Source organism: Colius striatus, chromosome 7 (genome assembly GCF_028858725.1).
Source record: "Colius striatus isolate bColStr4 chromosome 7, bColStr4.1.hap1, whole genome shotgun sequence".
In the NCBI taxonomy this organism is placed as follows: domain Eukaryota; kingdom Metazoa; phylum Chordata; class Aves; order Coliiformes; family Coliidae; genus Colius; species Colius striatus.
In genome coordinates, this window is record NC_084765.1 from 41,909,955 (window position 1) to 41,934,316 (window position 24,362).

At 42.0% G+C, this 24,362-nt stretch overlaps 1 protein-coding gene across 3 annotated transcripts in view; it reads right to left on the bottom strand.

Moving 5' to 3' along the window:
• The window catches only part of PIAS1 (protein inhibitor of activated STAT 1), a 59,530-nt gene that overhangs the window by 17,271 nt on the left and 17,897 nt on the right, over positions 1–24,362 (bottom strand). For 2 of the 3 annotated variants that reach the window (XM_062000174.1, XM_062000172.1), the window contains exons 2-4: positions 15,715–16,156; positions 1,213–1,297; positions 539–586 (exon numbers count right to left, since the gene is read on the bottom strand). In XM_062000174.1, coding sequence (XP_061856158.1) covers positions 539–586; positions 1,213–1,297; positions 15,715–16,156 — 575 coding nt within the window. Of the gene's footprint in view, positions 1–538; positions 587–1,212; positions 1,298–15,714; positions 16,157–20,894; positions 20,962–24,362 lie in introns of those variants that run through there. The other variant, XM_062000173.1, reaches the window with a different exon arrangement.

Here is a 24,362-nt window from a genome sequence, read left to right on the forward strand (position 1 = left end):
TTTGACAGGGGTGAGCTCTGAAGCCAGCTCTGCTCACAGTCCTCTGCAGAATCACAGGGATACATTTCATCAATTGACAGTGCATTTGTCAAAACCTCTACAATAATCAGCAGGTTAAGACCCGGTCTGACGATTCCCAACATTTTGCCTCCCGTTGCCTAAAGAAAAGCAGACTTTGGGTCTCTGCTTGGGAAAACAACCCTCCCTGCACATAGATTTTGAAGGCCCAGGCACCTGGGATCTGCCAGACTGGAGCTAAGGAAGGGAACATACATACAATCTAACTGAAGAAAATCAGCTGGTTGTAGCTAAAAAATTGCAGTGTTCTGACATGCCACCAGCAAATTCAGGAAAGCTGCATATAACAAGGACCAGCAGTTCAGTCTGCCCTTCTGAAAGCAGCCAACAGCAAGCTCTTCTCAGGAGGACAACAGGATGAGACTCTTCTCCATAAAGGAAAGCCTGACCTGCTGGGTAGCACGCATCTGATATATTTTAAACCACAACAGCATCGAAAATAGGTGATACAAAGCCATACCTTAGCTGGACCTGTACTGTGAAGTCACATTTGGTCCCAGAAATATCCCTGGAAACAACAGAACACTGGTTAAAACATGTTGTTTATGCAACAAGTTCATCAATACTTTCTCAGAGTTTGCTTGTTCAATGTATGTACACCCCACTTTCTGGTACATGTGGTTTCTACCACACTGGTGCCCTGGTCAGTCAAACCACCACACTCAAGGCTCACCAAAAGGTACACTTTGTGTTCAAGGTAAAGAAATCGATTACATTCTCATCTGATCTCTACTGTTCTCTTTTTTATATACCATAAAGAAAATTCTGATGGATGGCTACAGAGTACCATCTTTATAGGAAATAAACATAGAACTTGACAAAGGATCTGACTGCTGGTGTGAAAAGGCTGCAGGAAGGCAGGTTATGTGTTTGTACAGAGCTTAGTACAAGAGAAACCTGCCCAATAATCACTGGACTGTGGTGGTATTTAATCCTCTCTTCCTCATCCTTTTCCTCCCCATCAGCTTACACACAAAGGGGAAAAGAATTCCCCAGCAGAGCATTCTCTGAGGCACTACACACACACACCTGTGTCTTTTAGGATCCCATTTCAAAATGAAAGCTATGGTAAGCTAATTCCTTTTTAAGGTTTCTTTTTCCTTCCACCCTGTGTTACTGATCAGACTCACTCACATTGAACTGCTGATTTGCTGCACTTGTTGTGGCGTCAGTGCAAATGCAAAGCAGGTTTCTCGAAATCGCTGACTATTATCTGATGCTAGAAGAAAAACAAGAGATCAACACTTTAAAAACAGCAAATAATAATCAACACAACCATCTCCTTTCAGTAAAGTGTCTACATATATATATACACACACACACACATTTTTATAGCAAGCCCAATAGTATGGCATACATCTGTTCCTGCAAGCAATTTGTGAGGCAACAAGAAAGCTGTCATTTAAATCCTCCTGTAAATAAAACCACAATGAACAAACTTTATGTGCATGTGAAGGATAAAGGAACGATACAGATAACAGCAAAGCTGAGAGAAATCAGCTTAAGACTTTCTATCAGTCATGGTAACTTAATGCTAAATGTTCTCTGATATTAAATAAAACAAAACTCTTTGGCATTCTCATCAATCACATTTTACTTCTTTTAATGCACAAGATCATGGGTTAGCCTGTAAGAGTATATAGAGTGACTGAGAGCACAACACATGGGACTTCTCACCTCTCAGTAAGGTATTTTATGGAGTTAAATGTACCAAATGTATAACATGCAAACCACTCACGAGATACACAGGCACGAAATCTGGTTTTACAGTCCTTCAGCTGTGTCATAACACTCCCTGACAAAACAAACACTACTTAGGCATTAATGCACCTGCTGAAAATCAAAGGCAGGTTCAACATCTTCAAAACAGTGACTATAACCAAAACACATCCCCTCACCAGGACTACAGGCACCACTGCAGTACAGAACCAAACACAACAGCAATGAAAAGGGCTTTTCAAAACTCAGAGAAGCCTCTTCTCAACGAACTCTTCAGCACCCTCATCAACACAGGTATCAAAGTTAAAGCTGTAAAGAAGTTTGCCATTCAATTTCCTTACTTTTTATTAATTTCATAAGGTTCTGTATAACTATACTGGGTATTAAACACAATAAATTTATCAATCTTTGTTTTACTATAATACATTTCCTGACTCATCCTTGAGTGACAGATGAGTGAGTACTTCAGGGTGATACTTCACATATTTAGTTAAAAACAGCATGTGGTAGGTTGGAACCAACAATAGAATAGACATTGACTTAGTGTAAATATTAACAGCAGCAGTCTCACAAAATGACATTTGTCTCTTTCTTGTATGACAATGCCACAAGGTCTGTATGGTTTATTACATTATATGCAACAACCACACACAGCTCATGATCAGCAGCTTTAAAGCTAGATGGGCAAGGATGGGTAACACATACCAAAGAGCAACTTCTCTGAAAACACTAGCAATAGTAAATCTTTTTTAAAGCATTAAGTGATATAAAATAACCTTTTGTATTTCTCCTTGCATCTACTTCCCCTTCCCTCCACCCCAACCCCCAATAATAAGTGGTTCTGTACTGTCCAAAAGCACCATCTGGGCTGGGGTGCAACCTGCAGCCTCAAGCAAACGTTTAGAGGCTCGAGCTACATCATCCAACATCTATTTTTATTTTAACACATTTTCAATTCCATTTCTTCAAATGAGAAACACTCAGGGCTTCAGATGACAGCCAGTCACGTCACCACAATGGAAGAAACTGCAGGAAACACAAACACAATGTATACAACTAACAATGAAACTCTGTTCTGATCTTTGGTCTTCAATATAGGTTTATACCTATTTTTAGTTATGCATTGAAAGATCAGGATTAAACACTGTAAGCCACAAAAGATGAATTAGCAAAGTTCATGTCCTGCAGACCACAGAACTGAATGAATTCAAGGTATTACTTCATATTTTCACATGGCTCAATGAGGCCTTAATCTGTTGGGTTTACTTTCCTCCCAGGTATTATTTGCTTTACCCTAGAAATTGTCAGCTTTGACTTTATTAGAAAAGTTCTGGAAAGTCGTTGTGAACTCTCAACATCTTTAATTAAAGGACAAGACTGCTGAACATTTAACTAATGCTACCCTCATTTAAAACTTAATTATCCAAAGAAATTAAACAGAAGTTACCAAAAGAAAAAGTCTCAATTCCAAATTTCCCAAGCAATCTTTTCCCTTTCAAGTGCTCATCTTTTTGCTTGGTTTGGTTTTGCAGAATCCCAGTTTAAAGACTCAAGCAGGGAACAGGGATTTGTGTAAGCATCAGAAAGAAGGGAGGAGCAAAATAACCGTGAACAAAACAGCAAAGGTTCCAAAACTCAGCCCTTTTCCTCTGCTTGTTACTGGCTGGTGGTACCACAAGACTTATTTTTGCTAAGCAGTGATACGTGATCTTGAAAAGGGGGTTTCTAGGTTTTATATTCAGTTTCATCATGCCCTTGCACTGGCAGAATTGAAGCATTTTATGTTGAAATGGCAGAAAACTAAAAATCATATTCTTCAGTGGTGACATGAGAGCTCTCACCATTCTACTTCTCATGAGCTATAGTTCTAACACGTTTCCAAGACAATAAATAACCTGGGCTTGAATCAAAACTTCCTGCAACACAAGTAGCTGCTTCAAACTCCTAACAGTTACAATACCACAGAAACATAAGCATTACCAGTAACAGGTACTGAACTTACTCTCAACTAGAAGCCACCTAAAATGAAGAAGGCAAGAAGGAAAGCTTTGGGGTCAGGGGAGTGGCCAAGTGGTTGGTCGGTTGGTTTTAACACTGATAGTTTAGACCAAAAATGGAGCGGCTGAGGAGAGCTGGGGATGGTTGGTCTAGAGAAAAGGAGGCTGAGAGGAGACATGATCAGTCTCTACAACTACCTGGAGATGAGCTGTAGTGAGGTGGGGGTTGATCTCTCCAATAATGAATGATAGAACACGAGGAAATGGACACATGTTGTGCCAGGAAAGGTTTAGGTTGGACATCAGGAAGAACTTTTTCAGTAAGAGGGTTGTTAAGCATTGGAACGGGCTGCCCAGGGAGGTGGTGGAGTCACCATCCCTGGAGACATTCAAAAGACATGTAGATGTAGTACTGAGGGATATGGTTTAGTTTAGTGATGGGCCTTGCAGTGTGAGGGTTGGACTCTATGATCTTACAGGTCTTTTCCAACTTCTATGAAGCTTGTGTGTGAGTTGTTTCTTATGCTGGCTAATAACTTCATACGCACTTATCTTAGTAACTGAAGCAAAAGTCCATGAGCTGAAAGGTCCTAAGTGATCAGAGATGTACCTCATCACATGCTGCTTGATGCTCTCCTAGCTGTAGAACAGCATTAATATCCACATGCTGTGTTTTCAATACATTGCTTTTGTGTACAAGCAATCACTGCGATTACCACGGGAGCACGGCCAAGTTGCAAAGAAGGAAAAACTTGTTAATTAGGCAAACATAATCCAAAAGCCAATCAAAGGATTTCAAACTCTTGACAGATTGAGTAGTACAGAGGAAGACAGACAAGAAGTTACATGACTCTAAAAGAAAGTTAAAGCTCTTCAACTAGTATCAGGATCCAGCTCTGCCCCTTGGACGTGTAACCACCAAAATGAGCAAACTTAATCTGAATTGATTGGTGTGAGCTACCATATGCAAACCCAACCTTTAGGAACAGGCACATTTCAGTTAATTATAAAGACATCGTTTGCATTTTTACATTCAGCACAACAGTAAGAAATGGCAAGAACAAACCATGCAAAGAACAAACAGATCAGTTTAACACAGAGGCCAGGAACAGCAATGAACCACAGAATCTTAAGGGTTAGAAGGGACCTTGAAAGCTCATCCAGTGCAACCCCCCTGCCAGAGCAGCACCACCTAGAGTAGGGCACACAGTCTCCAGAGAAGGAGCCTCCACAGTCCATTTGGGCAGCCCCTGCCAGTGCTCCCTCACCTCAACAGGGAACAAGTTCTGCCTTGTGTTTCTTTGGAACCTCTTCTGTTCCAGCTTGTCCCCATTGCCCCTTGTCCTGTCATTGGCCATGACTGAGAACAGCCTGGCTCCAGCCTCCTTACACCCACCCTTTATGGATTTGTAACATGAATGAGGTCACCCCTCAGTCTCCTCCAAGCTCAAGAGCCCCAGCTCCCTCAGCCTTTCATCAGAAGGGAGACGCTCCACTCCATCATCTTTGATACTCAGCTACCACACCTGAAAGCACAGGGTAAGTTTTACAGGGGCTGTGGTGGTTAAAGTTTTACTTCCAGTTTCTAGCTTTCTGCTAGGATGCTGCAGATGCCACTCTGACACCACCACAGCAGGACAAGCTCCCAGTCACCCACACTGCAGGGAATTCAGCTCCCCGTGCCGCAACGGCGCTGGCAGCCAGGCTGCGGAAAGGACAGGGGGGTAAAAACACACCCTCCCCTTGCAAAACAATGGCACGTGAATTCAAGCAGAGGTCAGTTAAGGATGGCAAGGAAACACCAATAGCTTCATAAAGATTATACTTGGAAAAAACCAAGTGGCTCGTTTCTTTGGCTGCCTCGTGTGCTATTGCAAAGCAAGACTGGGAGGGGAATGTGTTCCGGGAGGTACGAGGGACACAGAAGAGGCAAGTTGCGGGGGATCCTTGCTTTTGCATCTGGAGTTTATCAAGGAGAAAGAGAGATATATAGCAAATAAACCCACAAGCAGCCTCTGGAAGGGAGATGAGCAATGTCTTTACTGTGTGGTTTTCTCTAACCTTCTCCCATGTGTTTTTGCCCAATCTTTTTATACCCATGTCTATTCTTCCTAGATCTACTTACCCTACAAACGATGCACGAAAACTTTAATATAACACATTAAGCAGAGTCAATGTAACAGCTTAACTATGAAATACCAAGCTTCCAAGCTCATCTATGACTACACAAACACCTCTGCTTCTAAGGGCTTCACGTTTCTCAAGGAAGAGACACAGAAATCTGGCGTTTAAGAGCGCTGAAAAGCTAACAGATTTTATGAATTCATCTGCCGTATCTGCTGTGTTTAAGGACACCAAACAGGTCCTGACAAGTCAAACACATCTTTTAAAGTTCTGGAGTATGATTAAAACCAGAAACACGCAAATACATACTTTTGTAGGAGAAAATCATTTTGATGGCAAAAAACACGCAACTGTACCCTGCAAACAACTGTTATTATTTAACAAAAGAAAGGCAAAAAATAGATCTCCAACTGAAAACCAAGCAGATTACAATGGAATTTATCAACTAATAAAGCTGGAATCTCGCCAGGACAACAGAGTTAATATGAACACTCGTAAGTAAGCTGCCAGGAATTGGTTTAAGGGGGGTGATTTGGGATTTTTCCATAACTATAAACTATTAAATGTTACAACTTTTTCCTCAGCACTCTCTGAATGGTCCAGAGCTTGGAGGATTAGTCCAAGGTGGTTTGGTTATGGGCTACATTTCCTTTGCAATCTCAGAAAGAAGGTACCGACACACACATGTCTAATGGGCTTCTTTCTGCTTTTTGAACACAAAAGGCACAGTAATGTTTTTGTCAATACCCTGAATCTCAAGCCTTGCTTTACCTTGCTGCTAAAAAACCAATCCTGAATAATTCAGTGATCTGAAAGGGCAGCTTTTGAAAGTATAATATAATGCTTTTCAAGCAGACTTGTGTAATTAAATGGGTGTCAACAAGAATAGTTTCAGAGCAGCTGTATAAAACACACTCCTCACCGGAATCTCACCATTTTTGAGGGAGTGCTGAAGGGGGGTGGGTGGACAGCAGTATTTACTACTCCTTCATTCATCCAACTTAAACCAGGGAAAGGCAATGAACAAAACACTCATTTTCTCGTAAACATGTACAAACACTTACTAAGAACCAGCACAAGCTCAGGCCTATTGTCACTCCAGGCCCCCAACATTAACACAACACGCTCTAAAGCGCCTAAAAAGTTGCAGAAGCATTACAGTTTCTTCTTCAAAGCTATTCTTTTTACCAACTCACTATCCCCATGGCTTCCTGAATGATTTCCTGCTTACCTCATTCACAGAACGATCCAAACAGCACACGGGATTGGTACCGATTAAGTGAGAGTGACCCAACTATGTCTTGCTGGTTATTTTGTTCAACGTTTCACGTGAGCAACAAATCCTCAATATTTTGAGCAAAAGCTGGTTTAGTGTATACTATAATTCACAGAACCAAAACACTTCAGATCCTATATGAAGGTGTACACATCTAGGTAATTAACACATTAATTGCCTATAGAAGTAATAATAATGATACATAAAAACCAGTTCCTACCGATTTTATTCTTTACTTTGGAAAAACCCTATAGCACTAGAGTAAAAAAAAAATGAACCCAGCTCGAGTGGCTGCATTTTCCACAGCTCTAAAAATATTCTGTTCTACCTCACCAGTACCCACAGCTAAAAATAGCCACACAATCTTTCTGCAGTAAAATACCTCTTGCTGTCTTGAGAAAAAGCGGGTCTCTAAATTTCCATTCAAGAACAGACACCTTAAAATCCTTAATGAATCTTATGTTAGCACATCCTTGAGGTGGTGATGCTTCCTAGTGTAACTGTGCCCAACCATCACATTGCTAATATACTAAGGCTAATCTTTTCCATCTATCATCACCAAGCGCAGCTTATTAAATAGCAAAGGGAATCTATTACCTTCTAATACAGAAAGCTACTCGGACTAAACTTAAACTTGCACTTTACATTGCAGTAATTACCTAAGTTCAGGCTGTGAGAACAAGCCATCATTGAATTAACCTGTTACCAATGATTTCCAATCACTGCATGTTTATTTTTGAAGGCAAAAATAGCTCTGTTAAGTAAGAGGAACAGGGCTATAGCAAATTTTTGCTACATGCTGTAAGACACACAAGAGATAGCTATTCAGTTATTCACCATCCTAATTTTCAGTGGTTCAATTTGTCAAAACGTTTGCCAGAAAATCCTAAACTTTGCATTAGTTACTAATTCTTGCTTATCTTCCCCAGATAGGCAGGAGGCCTCATTTTGTTGCAGCACAGGCATTTTGGTGTTTTTCCCTTTAAACAACACAAGGCACTGTATCAATTTATGTTTAATCCTCTTTCAAATATACTGATGAAAATTTAATACTCTGCCTCCAAGCTAGATCAAAATTACTGCATTTACATTGAGACATGGAAAATGTTTACCTTTTAAAAAGGTACAATCCAGGCAGGCTTTGAATAATGTTCAATTGCAGCAGAAGCCAGGACATCTGTTACATACTACTACATACACATAGCTCCTCGTGATGCACTTTGTCCAAAACCTCTTGTATCAATCCTAAATGATGCTCATTTACACAACTGCTTGTGGAGGGGAGATCAAATGCCTGTGTACAGTACACTGTAATATCTGAATATAAGCAGAAACTATGCAGCTATGTGGGAGAGAAATGATGAGAGAATACACCTTAACGGGGGAGCTACAACATCTCAGGATGCATCATTAGGCCTTTTAAAACCACCACAATTTATGAAGTTCCTGGGTAACGCAAGTGTTTGTACATAAACACTTCCTTTCTGTTAACCACAACCTCTCAGCACCAAGCTCCTGCAGCCTTGGGAATCACGCAGCACTACCTTTTAAAAGACTACTCACCATAGCTTTACATTTCCTGCTGCCCATTAAGTGCATTTGTAGTGTGCACTAACAGGTTGGTCCCTGCTCGACCCTTCCTCAGAGCCACCTTCTCCCCTGGAAGCTAGAAGAACCCTCCTGCTAATTACTAGAGCCACGTCAGACCAGGCCAAAGCTGAGCCCTTCACCCTCCTGACCTGCTGTGAGGCAGACACAGAAGAGCAGGGCTCTGCAGAAGCCATGTGCCTCGTGACCGTGGCCACACAGAGCTCACATCCAACACCGTGAGTCAAACCAGGTTCCCACTTGTGTTTTGTCACTCGCTTGCTGCGACATCTTGGCCATTTCACTTCATTTCAGTCACTTATCACAATGGATATTGAGCAACCTCAACATTTCAAAACACTTCAAAACTACCTGAGGACAAGCATTTTAGTAAACATACAAATCATTCTTTCCTTGACAGCAGAGACTAGCTCTCGACCCACTTTCCCAGGTTACAACTGCACGACTCTCACAAGCACACTGCATTACTGTGAAGTGACAATGCCAGGTTCTTCAGTTTAAACCAGATGAAAAACTCAACTCAGGTTCTGGTCAGCCTGCTGCATTAGTCATCTCAGGCCATTTTTAAATTCCATTCAACTTAAGCTTATACCAGTTGATACTTGGAAGAAATAGGCAGAGCTACACTGGGAGTGGGAAAGGCAGGGAGTAAAGAGATGCGAAGGAGCTCAGTTGAAATAGTGCATATACACACACACATATATATATGAAAACAACCTGGAAATACTCCAAAGGCTACAATTAATTCATAAACATCACATATTTTATAACTCTCCATGACACATTGTAGATCAGCTGGAAACTCTGTGCAATTGGACAGATATTTCTGTTAGCTGGTTGGTTTTTTGTAACCAGCCATGCATTAGAGCATTTCTGAGCAATGAGGATTTCTCAAGAACTACAGTAAGTATTAAGGGACAATTTCATGCCAACCTGCCGTGACAGAACTCTCTGCCCTCTTAATCCATCTCTGTGGAGAGAACATCCACTCTACCCAGCTCACCTCTCGCTACCACCCCTCCAGGGCCCACAGATCTCCATTGTGCATCTGCTTTATCCTTTTGCCATAGAGAAGGAACATCACCGGATCATCCATACTCGAGCCACTCTGTTTCTTTAGACACCTACATACACAGGTACCAGAACTTAACTGCTGCCATTCAGGCTTGAAGATGTTAGCTATGAGCTCCAATGGCAGTTAAACACTTCAAAGGAGCAGTACTAAAAAGCTCTACCACGTCCCTACATGGGGTATCCTGCTTCTAGCATAATTTTACTCTCAGCAAGAAAGTAGCAAGTTCTATAAAGCTAACAGGAAAGGTAAAAATGTTTTAAAGTTCATGATTAGATAAGAGAGTGCCTAGTAAGCTCTCTACCAGCGTTAGCACAACCTGTATCATCTTTTCCTCAAAGCCATCATAAAGGGAGATAAAAGCATCTCTAAAGGACTCCCAAGTTACCAAAGTCTTTGAAGCCACAGTAGCACCTCCAACAACTTCTAAGTGATCTCAACATCTTGACTGCAAGAGGAAACGTTAAAAAATGCATATTGCAACAGCACAGCTTCCTCTCTCGGGCTACGTGGGCACCACTGCCAGGCCTCCAGCTCTCCAAACACTTCAGAGGGACACCACTCCAAGCTGAGATTGGTTCACTGGTTATTAACGGATTACTCACATGCTTTCAGTCAATCACGTGGTTTGCCATAATTCCTTCTACTAAAAGCTTTAATTAGGATCATAGAATATCCTGAGTTGGAAGGGACCCACGAGAATCATCGAACCCAACTCCTTATCAAATTATCAGTTATCAAAAGGATCGTTTGGTCGTGGGAAGCAAAGTGCCTTCCTAGATCATTCACGTCAGAGCAGCGATGTCTGCAAACAGCCATATCCTGTGAGGCCTCGGAATTTGGGTGATCTCAGTTCCAAGCATGAGGACATTGAGCAATCGGCTGAAGGGAGCACTAATAAATGATACTCCTTTTCTTGTAGCACCAGAGTTACCCAGTTGGTTAAAGCTCCCTCATACTTAAACAGATTCTAGACTACGGAAAGAGTCTCTGTCCATGAATGTAAGGCACACCACATGCAAATACAAGCTGAAGTCAAAAGAAGAAACCTAAGTGCACTGTAATTCTAGTCCAACTGCAGCACATGAACAAGACAGAGCCAATATTTCGGCTTATTCTTGCACAATTAAAAGCTGTAGAGACGGAAGTCAGAAAGCTCAAGCCCGAGTTGAAAATATAGTGTTTTGTTGAACTTCCTCCCACAAAGTACATTTAAAAACATAACAAACACAGAAGAGGGGACAAGCGTGACTTTCATATAAACCATGATACCGATTGCACAGAGCAACAGATCAGCTTGCTGATAATATGAGAGCGAGAAATACTTGCCAAACAAAACTTTTCTACTTTCCAACTGAAAAATCCAAGTGCCCTGAATTGCTTAATTGTTTAACAGCTGTACCTTGAGCTACAGTCACCCTTGAAGATTTCAGTCAGAACAGTTGCAAGATATGACTTCAAAAACACCGCATGTCCAAGTAACCGTGATCAATCACAGTCTGAAAGGAAATGTCAAGGTAAGTGCGAGTCAGAAGTCCAAACACTGGTTAGTAAGCACAGAACTCCTCAGAGCAAGCACCAGGGCTGAAATTCTGGCAACTGGAGAAATCCTGTCATTAGAGATTACAGATGAAGAAATTAAACTAAGACCTAACCAAATCAAGCCAAGCTTCAGCAGAGCCATTGGAAGCTCCTTTCAACTCCATAGAGCCGGTATCTGCAGCCTGGCAGCATGCTTTCTGTAAGGGATACTCTGGCTCCCTAAAAAGCCTGATACATGCCTCCTCCTTCCAGGAGGCTGAGACCTGTAGGTGAAAATCCCAATTTCCATGGCTCAGATATGAAGTTTCAGTGTTGTATTCCAATTCACTGAAACCTGAACCACAGCAAACAACTTGCAGGATGATCAACTGTATGCCATTTGGCTGGCTTTGAAGAGAGCAGCATAGCCCACAGCCTCTTTAATCCTTTACATTGATAAGAAAAGGTTAATTTCCCCTTACAGGTAAGCCCCATAACCTAGTTAAAGTGGTTTTTGGAACAGCTACACAGCTAAAGCAATTAGGAATGACATATGCTGTAACAAGAAGTATTTTTAAGATGTTGTTTAACTATCTAATGTCCCTTCTATAATCACCCAGCAGAATTTTGGTAGTCATTATTCATCTCACAGTAAACACATTTCACAACACAAAAGAGATCTTATCTGTGTGTTAGAAGTTACCTTTAGAAAATTGGCCCTGTGCTTGAAAACAAACCAATTGGCAGTGTCTCTGCACCGGAGGCTGAAAATAGGGGGAAATTCAGTGAAAGCTGCAGCTTTACTGGAGAAACTAAGAACCAAAACTCTCCAGTTTAAAGAAATTCCTATTCAAAAAACAACAGAGAAGTCACAACAATAAGGCAACTTGCATCTATTCCAGCAAGGCCAAAATGGACAGCTTTTCCTTCAAAAAAAAACCTCAGCCATACAGTCACATCAAATGGTGGTTAACCACGAGGCAGCTAGAGCTGCAAGAGCTCAGTGGAACACACTCATCCACCAACACATGTTGTCAGACTACAGAGCATTCCTTGTAGAAAAAACATCCAATATAGATGTTTTCTCAATTTTACAATGAGGATGACTAATAAAATCTGGATCACATTCGACAGCTCCACTGAACATGGGCAGATATGTTTTCGTTGCAGATAAACGAGCCCTCTGATAAGTCTTCTGGGGAGTGAAGAAAATGCTGTCATTGCCCAGCAGCACTGCCAGCATGACCAGAATTGTCAGTATCAGACACAGTGCTCTGAAAGGGCTCGCAGCAGTCATGGACTTGAATCGCTCAGAAGGAAGCGAGAGACTCTGCAATCTGAGCAGAGTAACAGCAGGAGCAGAGTCACACCGTCAGTGGGGCTTAGCTGCTATTTTCAGTTCTTCAAACGAGAGCAGGTTGAGGTAGCACAGGCTGAGTTTACGAGTTCAACTAGCTAGGCAAGTCTGCTCTTCTGCAAGCACCTACTCACTGTTACAAGCTGCACAGGTTGCTGGAAGCCAGAGAGATAAAGTAAAAAAGTACTTAGCCAACAGCCTTCTAACCTTAGCTTGCCATGAAGACCCTCAATAGCTGCTGGTGAGAAGGGTATGGATGGATAGAGCACTGTATTTCCTCCTTGCCACGAACCCAGCCCAGCCAGCAGCCAGTATGTTCATTTTCATCCCAGTTCAGAGCGACATTTTAAGGAAGCAAGTGTAAGAAGGTAACATCCATTTCCTCCTTTTGTTCTTCACATAAAAATAATAGTTAGCAGATTTAATGTCCTTATCTGTTATTCACATTAGCTTGTGTACTCCCCACCTACGTAAAACATTTGGGTACAGAATGCATGTTCAAGTGCCCTGCTGTGCAACTCCCTTCCCCGAGGCTTTGTCAAATTGTTGTTTTTCCAATTAATAATCACATCTTGATGGGACAGAAGACTACTATAGCAAATCTTCCAAGCAATTTCACCTTGACTTGGGAAAGACCAGGGAGAATCACATCTGAAGATGTGTTTTGTCCAAGGCCCACATAATGGCTATCATTTCAGAAGAACCTAAAGATTCTCAAATCAGTGGAGATGGTACTTTCTCACACACTTTTTTTCTATTCCAGTAGGTTCCACTTTAAGCAGGGGGATATTTATTCAAAACCTCACATCAAGTTATCAGTTTGCTCTTGTGGTGAAGAGAAAGAGTAAATTCAGATGTTTCTTATTCCAACTGCATGAGGAATCCGATGGGAAGATGCAAGCAGGAGATGCTGAAACACTGGCCAAATGCCAAGGAGAGGTTCTGAGTGTTTGTAAGATGCATCTGCCATTTGAAAACAAAGCCAGGGAACCTACAAAATTGACATTTGAGGAAACCCACATTGTTTGCAGCAGTGAGAAGGATGCCCAAACCATTTGAGGCAAATACACAACAACTCATTTAAGACCGGTTTTAGTTAGGAGTATCAGTAGGTGTAGAAATGGAGGAAATGAATACAAGCCTGCTGCATGCTTGCATGTAGAACTCCTAAGCTGTATGCACAATCACTCCAAATTGTTTTGAAAACATATAAAGCTCCATATCACTGGTTATTAATCCAATCAGTCGTTTCATTAATATATCGGTATTTATTACTCTTAAAATCCCCTCAGGACATCTACAGTTAGCAATTTTACAATCTGTACCAACATTACTTTCCACTACACAAAGAAACAACCAGCCATTTCTCATATGCACAGACTCTGAAGCTCTCTTCCCCCAAAAGCACAGGAAAAAAAGCTTTTTTCACTTTATTGCTTCAGACGAACAGAAAGATATCACAGGATGCAAATGCAGCAAGGAACCAAGCCCAAACATACCCTTAAGTTAACTGAAAAGACAGAGATGCCTTAAAAAGGCATCTGCTTGGAATTTCATCCAACTTCTATTTTCTACCACGACACTCGGAGTCCACAAAGAGGGGGGGGAAATACCCTATTGTATATAAACTCCTCAAGCAATGAGACGTGACAGAGCATGAATTATGATCTCTTCATTTGAGCCCGTTTGTCAGACAAGGAACTGACAGCAAAGTGGTCTCACCACATCTAAGAATAAATGCACACCGTAATTCCTGCATTGGAATGTCTTATTGAAATTATAGCATTATTTTTAAGTATTTCTAACATAGAAGTGATGGAGACACATACTGAGTACCTAATTATCTTGTACCACCAGCATTGCCTTGAATGCTTATTAATCAATTAGGTTTCAGATTAAATAGATATAGTACACCTCTTAAAAGAATACCTGAACCAGAAGATGAGATTATCAAAAGCTCATGTTTTTTCCCCATCACTGTCTCTGTTACAACAGTTAAAGCAAAAAGTATGCAAGCAACTGTGGAATACACTTGAGCAATCTGCAGACCACCATCACCACTCAAATCACCACAGGGGCTTCCTATGCCCCTGGAGCTGTTCACACAAAGTTTCTGTTCATTTTTCTTTGCAAGGGATCTCTTTCACAAAGGACATTTTTTTCACTCACACACCATCTCCCCATGTTTGTTCTCACAAATCTCTCTTCCAGCGATTCTCAAAGTGAATCCTTCCCAGGGTTTCAAGACGGAAAAAGGTTCCAAGACACACGCAGTCCCTCCAGAAATCAACAGGATTACTGTATTTAAGCAATATTTAACAGTATTCAAAGTTAACCACGCTGTGAAGTGCTGTGTAGAATCAGAGCCAGCAAACATTGTTATATAATGCTCTGTAAGCACCAGATCGCTCTCAGTAGCTACACAAGTGCTTCATATCTTAACACAAGAGAGAGTTTTAAAGAAAAGCAACCACAACTGCAAAAGAAAATCAAGTCTTCCTGAACTCAGACGGTCAGGCTGTCATGGATCACAGCAAGTATCTAGTCTGGCACTGTTTCCCAGCACAGATGAGATGATTTTGTGGGCCTGACAGATTTGGGGGGATTTTTCTTCATTTTTTTCCTTTAAGGAATTAAAGTCTACGATTTATAAGAACTACTGAAAGCAGATGGGAGTTTCTTTTGCCTTTTTCTAAGGTTTAGTTTGTTTCTTCTCAAACTCATCCCTTAAATATAACGGGTCTTTGAACCATATTTAGTGGCTCAGCTAAAGTAACTAATGAGTGTTACGTAAGACATCTCTCCATGTAGAACAATCTGTTCCAAAAGTTACCAAAAATAGCAATTCTCTAAACACTGATGTGATGCAATATTTAACCAGTTACTGCATTAGCAGCTGAATTCACCCACTGCTATTTAAAAACAATGACTTCAAATATCACTGCAACGTTAGCAGCCTTACCTAGGCTGGTAGGTTTTATCAGCTCATCCAACAAGTCATAAAAAGGTAATTTCTGAAGTTTTATGTCAGGATGGACAGGGTGGAGCGCAGATGTGAGATGGGGGAGTTCCAGTTCATGTTTAGGTCCCAGAAGAGAAACGGGAAGCAATGGTGATGTGGCAGGGTGGCCATCGTAACCGAGCTGTGGAATGGTAGACGGAGACAATGCTGGCATGGAGCTCGAGTGTACGCTGGGGATAGATAAGTCTGCGGGTGTCATGATTTTCTGAGGAAACCTTCGCCTGTAGAGTTCTTTGATTTTCATTTGTACAGCAGGACTGCAGCCAGCCTTTAACAAATGCAGTGCTTTCGTGAGAAGTTCGTGTTTCCGGCCGTGCTTGTTCCTCCCCGCGTAGCCCAGAAGTACTTGCAGCTCAGAAACTCGAAGGCTCATAACCATTTGCTTAAAAGAAACAAAACAAAAAGATTAGTCTTCCAGTTACATCACCTTTAACACTGACACTAGAAGGTGGCTTCATCACTTGAAGTGTACAACTTTTAAAGGCACACCAGCACTACACTTCCCACACTGATGATCTGAAACATAACATCAACCAGTACCACTTTTAACGGGATTTCCACTTCCATACACAACTCAGGACAGCGATACTAGGGGGAGAAACAAGCTAAGAGAAGGACAAGTTGCCACTACAAAACAATGCTTATAAATGTAACTATTTTCCAATCATTGCTCTATCTTTAATTGGTTTTCCCCCACATGCAGTTAGATGAATAAAGTCACACACTGACAATAGCCAAGTCTCTGGTACTTGCACTTAAAAGCTGTGTCAGTCTTTCACTCTGGAACTCTACTTCACTTTCAAGTTCTTCCCTTTCTTTTTGCCAATCCACATAGGTTAAAAGGAAAGGAGAGATATGACCATGTTAAAAGAGAGAGAGAAATTATAACCTGAGTTGTGTTCAATCCCATATGATCATTACTCATTTAAAGGAAACTTCTTTCTATTACAGAATCTCAAAGGTTGGAAGGGACCTCGAAATATCATCCAGTGCAACCCCCCTGCCAGAGCAGCACCACCTAGAGTAGGGCACACAGGGACTCATCCAGCTGGGTTGGAATGTCCCCACAGAAGGAGCCTCCACAGCCCATCTGGGCAGCCCCTGCCAGTGCTCCCTCACCTCAACAGTGAACAAGTTTTGGCTTGTGCTTCTTTGGAACCTCTTCTGTTGCAGCTTGTACCCATTGCCCCTTTTCCTGTCATTGGCCATCCCTGAGCACAGCCTGGCTCCAGCCTCCTAACACTCATCCTTTATGTATTTGTAAACACAAATGAAGTCACCACTCAGTCTCCTCCAAGCTCAAGAGCCCCAGCTCCCTCAACCTTTCATCACAAGGAAGATGTTCCATTTCCTTCCTTCTCACATCAGAGATGCATGTTCTGGTTTGGATGGGTAAGATGTGCTTTGCCTTCTATTAATTAGTATCTTCACTTACACAGTCTTTTACTGGCTCCCACTATGCTCTAATGAATTAAACTAGTAAGACTTGTAAACTGTTTCACTTCCTCAGGAACTGAGAAAAACAGCATGCAAAGCACTGAAACCAGCGATCGATTGTGCACACTAAGCACTTCCCCACAGCTCAAGTAGGAGCCAGAAAGTCAACTTACAAGCCTAGTTCCTATCTAAAAACTTCTTTCTGCCCTTGGCAGTGGCTTGTTCACCGTCACAAGGCCTGTGACATCATCTGAAATTATATTCCTGAAGAATTTTTGATTCCCAAGAATTGCGAGGGAGCAAATGCCTAGAACCCACTGCCATGACTGGCTGAGTCCTCCACAGGAAACCATTAAATACTCTGAAGATTTTGGAGTCAATCCCAAACAATCACATTCAAAATAATACTTCAAGTATACATCAGCTCCTTTGGCACACCAAGATCCTGCAGTTTCCCAGCCACTGGATGCTGAATAACCAAACTAGCACTTGCATTTGGAAATGATCTCTGAATTAGGGCACCAATGCTCCCATCCTCTCCAGTACTTCAAACTGTGCAAAGAATTCAGACACATTCATTAACTCAGGTTATTTGCACACGAATTCTTAAGCCTAGAGTGCTAATATTAGAAAGTACACTATCCCTAGGCTTTTGCAAAATCAACCTGAAACTCCTTTCGATTCCTCAAACCTCCATCACCTGCCAAGAGCCCTGCAATGCACAGGTGTTCACAAGAGGTATTTCCCTGTTCTGAAATCAGTCATGTTAGTTAGAAGTTCTTAATTAGATGATTCATGTATTTAATGAGGTGTGCACCCAGATAGATTTAACTACATTCGCCACAAAGTTTCTGTTTAGTTCAACCTCACCAACAGGACTGAAAAACCTCACTGCAAACCTGAGATAAACCTTGCTGGAGACTACCACAAACACGTGGAGTTTGCTGGCATGTTTTGCTCTGAATACCCCAAGAACCTACTTCACACTTTTTAACTATGGGGCTGTCATAGAGCTACTAATGAGAACAGATGAGGTGCTTTGTAAAAAACAGAGATGTCTTCTAAGAATAAGGCATTTCAGTTACAATCTGAAGTGTTGACAGCTGAAAGAAAAGGGAAACAAATAGATTCGAAACATGGCAAAACACTATTTATAATGTTTTACAAACATTTCCTCAGCAGAATGAGTAGTTACAGCTGAGGGGTTTAATGCCTGCTACCATCACCACTGAAAGTCACTTCCTCAACAGCCAGAACTGCTCAGAGCTTCGCCTTGTTCTTGTTTTGCAATGAACTCCTAGGCCTGGCTTGCAAAAAAACACAGAGGATTAAGAAGTAATTGAGCTAGCAGAGAAAGTCCTGCTCCGTGCTGGATGTTTTCCAGTTTTTGAAGGTACAGGCAAGTTAGAAACAAGTATACAGAAACCAGGGTCCATCCTGCAGCCAGACTCACTAAGCAAAACAAAATCCCCCAGATCTTCCCCACCCCAGCACATTCCTTACAAAGGAGGACAAGAACCTTTTCATGTGCAACACTGAGGGCACTAACAGATATATAGAGTAAAAATGTAGTCATGAAAAAAACCCAGCAATAAAGGCTTGTGGGTTTATTAGAATCTTTCTTAAACAAATGTGAGTAAAAAGAGACAATGCCTTCAATGCAACGCTACACAAACAGGGTTCCGTAAGGTTTTGCCAGTGGATTTTGTCAGTCACTGGCATGGGGAAGCACAGCCTGACAGCCAGCCGTGCTGCCAAAAGTCTCTGAACGTGGAAATTCCTCTCCCCTCCTCCACCACAGTTGTGCTTTATTTGAGGACACAGCCCGGCTCTACCAGCAGAAGAGCCACTGCCTGTGTAAGCACGATCCAGGCTGTGAGCCCTTGGCCCACGTCACACTGGGACCCTAATCTTAGAACAGGCAGGAGAATGATAGCAGGGAAACAAACCAAGTGCTGCCAAAATGTACAAAGTAAATACATCTAAAAGCTGCAATTTACAGTTTTTTCTTCCCTGTCACATCTCACCTCGTCACAATTCAAACCCCTTGCTGGCTTAGTTACACCAGCAAAGCTGAAGGGCAAAGGCAGAAAGAGGAAATCTTGAGGTTTTTTTCCTATTGCCTGAAGTAGAGGAGCAAAAAAGATCACTGACAGCAGTATACCTGCACCAAGCTACAAAAACCACCCCAGAGAGTCTGTCTCCCAACACCAGCAAATACCCACAACACAAATAACAGACCCCACCTCTGGCTGTTTATCAGAATTGGTAAAATGTTTACCTTCTTCTTTCCTCACACAATGGAAAGTAACAAAACAACAATAAACCCCCCCAGCCAAACAGAAATAAAAGGATATATCCAGCTACCAAGGACAGAGTGAAGGATAGCCTGCAAACTCCAATTACATATAACTAGGTGGTTAGTTATGTGTTCACATACAGGTAAATACATGGTCCTACAAACATCACACTAGCACACAAGAAATCTATGCTATTTAGCTACAAAAAGTTTGATCTGCTTGCCCCTTTGCCTACTTTCCACGCGAGAAACACAGCAAGCTGGCTGCAAGCCTGTTTCAGATACAACAAATCCCAGCATCAAGCACACTAGGTGTTCTGATGATGTCAGGCATTTTAGTACCTGCCCTATCTAGAAAATATAGAAATCTGAAAAACAAGGACTGTAGAAAAACTGTTCAACATGCAAGAGAGTGAGAACAAGCTTTACAGAAACCCAACTTATCTCAGTTTAACAAAGAGCATTTCTATTTTGACTCGCAGTGAAGACCTTGCCAGTGCTGAGGAGCTAAGTCTGATCTATAAACACCTATCTGATATTTCCTGCTTGACAACACAAACATGTGTTTCTCCACAAACCTGCATTAGTCATGGGGATTGCCTGGCTCATTCTGTACACTCCCCCTTCAGCCCACGTCCCCTCACCCAAGCCAGCAACCGCAGTCCATCTTTCCCAAAGTCATCGGGCCATTTTGCTGTCTCAGGTCATCTAATTGTATGTGTCAGGCCAGAGATCCACGGAAGGAAACAGGCCAGGTTATTTTCCCACCTCCTCGTTGCTTGTTTCCAGATCTGTGCCACTTTTTTTTCCTACCAGGTTGTGTGAACCCAATCATGTAATGCAGCTCACACTGCAGCCACACCAGCAGGTGCTTCCCCCTATTCCTGCATGTTGAGGAAATACTCTCCAGCGACTCATCTGGAAACAAGGATTATTTCCTGCTCCACATCTACTTCAGATAACCGGTAAGGTTTGGAAGAAAATGGCTTAAGGATGCAAAAGCAATCCCTGGGTAGCACCTTACATCATCTGCCTGCTTCTCTCCTGTGACCATCAACAGGAAAGGATGTTTCTCTACCTAAAGTGCTCTCTTTCCAAAGAGTTGGTACACTTTTTTTAAAAGCTAAGAGGAAAATTGCTCCCCAAACCAAAAATTGCATGTAGACACTTAGGAGGTAAAAAGAAACAAGGGTTTTCTCCAAGACATCCACAAAAGGACTATTCAATAAAAAGCATCAGGCTGCAACATCAATGTACATTTTGTAGCTCCTGACTCACCAAGCTCCCCAAACAAACAAGCACATCTGGTTGGAGAACTGTGTCTATGGCACAAAACAGGACTATTTTGCTTTGTGAACACTGTTTAGGCATTCAGAGTACATACTTTATCAGGAACCTTAACTTCCATCAGAGCAGGCAAATGTTGAGACACATTTATTTTGATTTCTCTCTGCAAAGAAAATAGCAGAGAGAAATCTTTAAAGAATGTTTTTCCACACAAGCCCATTCCTTTGACCCATCAAGGAAAGATGCCCAGGCCAAGCAGCCTCCTGGCTGGAGAAGTCCAATTGTTAGCAGAAGTTAGAAGATCAGACTGAAGAAAGTTGCTTTCAAGAACTGGACTTTCTCCCATTGCTCATGACTCAGAGAAGTGTACCTAAAAAGACATACAGATTAAGGCAGAGAACATCTTTTCTAGAATCACAGAGTCACAGCATGGTGGGGATTGGAAGGGACCTTTAGAGCTCATCCAGTCCAACTCCCCTACAGAGGCAGGTCCACCTAGATCAGGTTACACAGGAACATGTCCAGGTGGTTCTTGAAGACCTCCATGGAAGGAGCCTCCACACCCTCCCTGGGCAGCCTGGGCCAGGGCTCCCTCATCCTCACACTGAAATAGTTGTTTCTTATATTTAAGTGGAGCTTTTTGTGTCCCAGCTTCATCCCATCACCCCTTGTCCTGTTGCTGGCTACTATAGAAAAGAGGGATGTCCCAACCTCCTGACACCCACCCTTTAGATATTAGTAAATGTTAATGAGCTTCCCCCTCAGTCTCCTCCAGACTAAACAGCCCCAGTTCCCGCAGCCTTTCCTCATATGAAAGATGTTCCAGTCCCGTGATCATCTTGGTGGCCCTGTGCTGGCCTCTCTCCAGCACTTCCCTGTCCCCTCTCAAGCTGAGGAGCCCAGAACTGGACACAGGACCTCACCAGGGTAGAGCAGAGAGGGAGAAGAACGTCCTCCTTCTAGGCTGGAAAGACACAGGGACTAAAATACTAGTTTGAAATGCAAGAAGATGAGTTGTGAGTCCCACTGCTCTAGAAAGGATCAGATACAATTTATCTGCTGAGATCCAACACCACAGACAGTGACCTTCACCTTTTTTTCCCCATTTTATTGAAGGGAGGGACTTATCTGAGGGGTAAAAACCAGGCTGCAGGCAGTAACTGTTAAAAACCAATTCAGCAGCATCCACAGGAAAGCATGATGGACAGTATGGAAAAGTTCTCCCAAATACCAGCACCACAAGGCACTGCTTTCAAAGCAGCATTCACCCATCAGCAGCAACATCCAGAGCCCCAACAATGTGATGAATGCTCTCTAGAAAGGGTATTTCTACCTCGCCAGTTATCAGCGCTGGTAACTATCAGGAGAATTTAACAAGTTATTTCCGCATGTTTATGATAACTAGAAGCTGTGAAAAGGCTCCAAAACACATTCAGAAGATTTGCCAGCACAAGAAGAAGCATTTGGCTAGGTACCACACCGCATTTTGTGCCTAAAGCTACGTAACAGGTCCTCCACAATTCTCTAACTATTAACAGGAAAGTTACAGGAGAAAAAAGAAAAGAGAAGCCAAAAAAAAAAAAATTCAGCTCAACACTAGTCAGAAATGGAAGAAGTAGTAAAAGAAATGAAAACAAAACCCTGATACTGAATGGGAGGCCACCCATTTATAATCAGCAATTTAAGACAGGACACTAAATTTCTTCTGTTACTAGAAACACAGTGATTTGCAATAGTTTATTATCAGTCTCTGAAGACAGCAAGCACTGCACTGCAACAAGTCATAAGACAGAAAAGCCTTCTGACTACAGCCCTGTAGTATTCTTTGGAGTGTTTCCCCAAAGCCTCCCACTGACGCTCTGCCCAGCAGCTTCGGCCTCAGCATCCAGAGGGACCGGCCCTGGCACAGTCTGCAGGAGCAGCGAGGACACACTCACACTGACAAAGCCCCAACGCTGTTTTCAACAACAAATGGAAATGGAAATTTCCCCCTTCTGAAGCAAGGAAACTACAACTCAAGGAGTTCCACAATGCACTTCCCAAAGACAGATTAAAAAATGTTCCTTTTATTTTTTCTTGGTAATAGAAGTGCTAGGAAGCATTAGATTAGTATGGAAATGGTTTTGAATTAATCTCAGTATGCCTCCAACATCCAGCTGTAAAAATACAGGAGAGTTCTTGCATGCTATGAACTGCCTCTTTAACCCCTGATATAAATCTTCTGGAGAAGAAAGCCATACCTGAGCTACACGAGCTCTCTGCTCATACAGACTAAACTCTTGGGTTCTTAAGACATTTAAGATTTGTGAAAATGGGAGATCATGAAGGTAAATATATTCCCATCTTTTATGAAGGCACATTCCCTAGTCCTAAATTCTATCTGCAGGACTCACACAAGGAAGCTATCAAGGCTAAACTATAAAAATTGAAATCAGTCTACCGCAAAGCTGCAGGAGGGAGTGAAACAAGCAATTCATGGAAGCTCAAAGCGCCTTGGTGACAGGCTGTAACTTCCTGCGTTTGTCTAATGCAACCAAAACACTCAAAGGTTGAAGTCACCGTAATTCAAAATGGAGAGGAGGCAAAAGCACGGACCAACAGTCATAAATATGCAACATACTACAACCTTTAAGGAAGCTACTGACTTTCATAATGAAAAACTAATCTGTCTTCTAGTGTGGCATGTAAAATGCCTTGGCAAGCAGGGCAGCACTAAAAGAACAGGTACAAACCAATGGCAGGTAGAAATATTACTTGCATCTTGTTACACACACAAGAAGACAGAATATTTCTTAATCAAAGAAACCCTGTGTACATAGTCTATCAGTGCTCACAAAGAACACGATGCAATTGCATGACCAAATCCATGCATTCGGCTGGCTGGCAATAAAAATGGATTGTAATCCAATAAAACCAGATTTTAATTCATTAAATATGCATCAATAAAATTGTATTTCCATATAATCTAAACGTCAAAAATAACCTGGACTCATCTACTCTTGGTCTCCCCATAGATATGGGCTTCCTTAAGGTCAAACACTACTCATGATTTTCACCAGGTAACGTGTGTCTTCTCGTGCTAGCAGAGAAAATACATTCCAAAGCTTAAGTCATCAGGTGTTACTCACTTCGGTGTGCTCAAAAACAACGTGTTTCCTTGCATATGAAATGGTTGCATGTCTGGTAATATAGACATGGATGACCCTTGAACCAACCTACCTGAGCGATGAAGCTCAGATTCAAGCTCCTGCCAACACCAAGAATCCCTGACAGAGAAATCACCCAAAAACTGTAGCAGTTCAGTCTAAAGGGTTTCTGCACAGGAGGATCTGGAATTTCCAACTCATGTCCTCCTGTATTCAGTTCACGTAACAATTTACCAATTATGCCATAACCACTTAACTCTTCATTCCACAGGTCAGTTAGTTCAAGGAACATCATTCTTATCTGCTTCTGGCAAACGCTGCTTGCTTGTATCAGTCATGCTGGTAAAACTTCATTATCCTCCGATTTATTCAGTCTTAGTAAGGTCAGAGCAATGCTCTTTCATACATCAGCACAACTA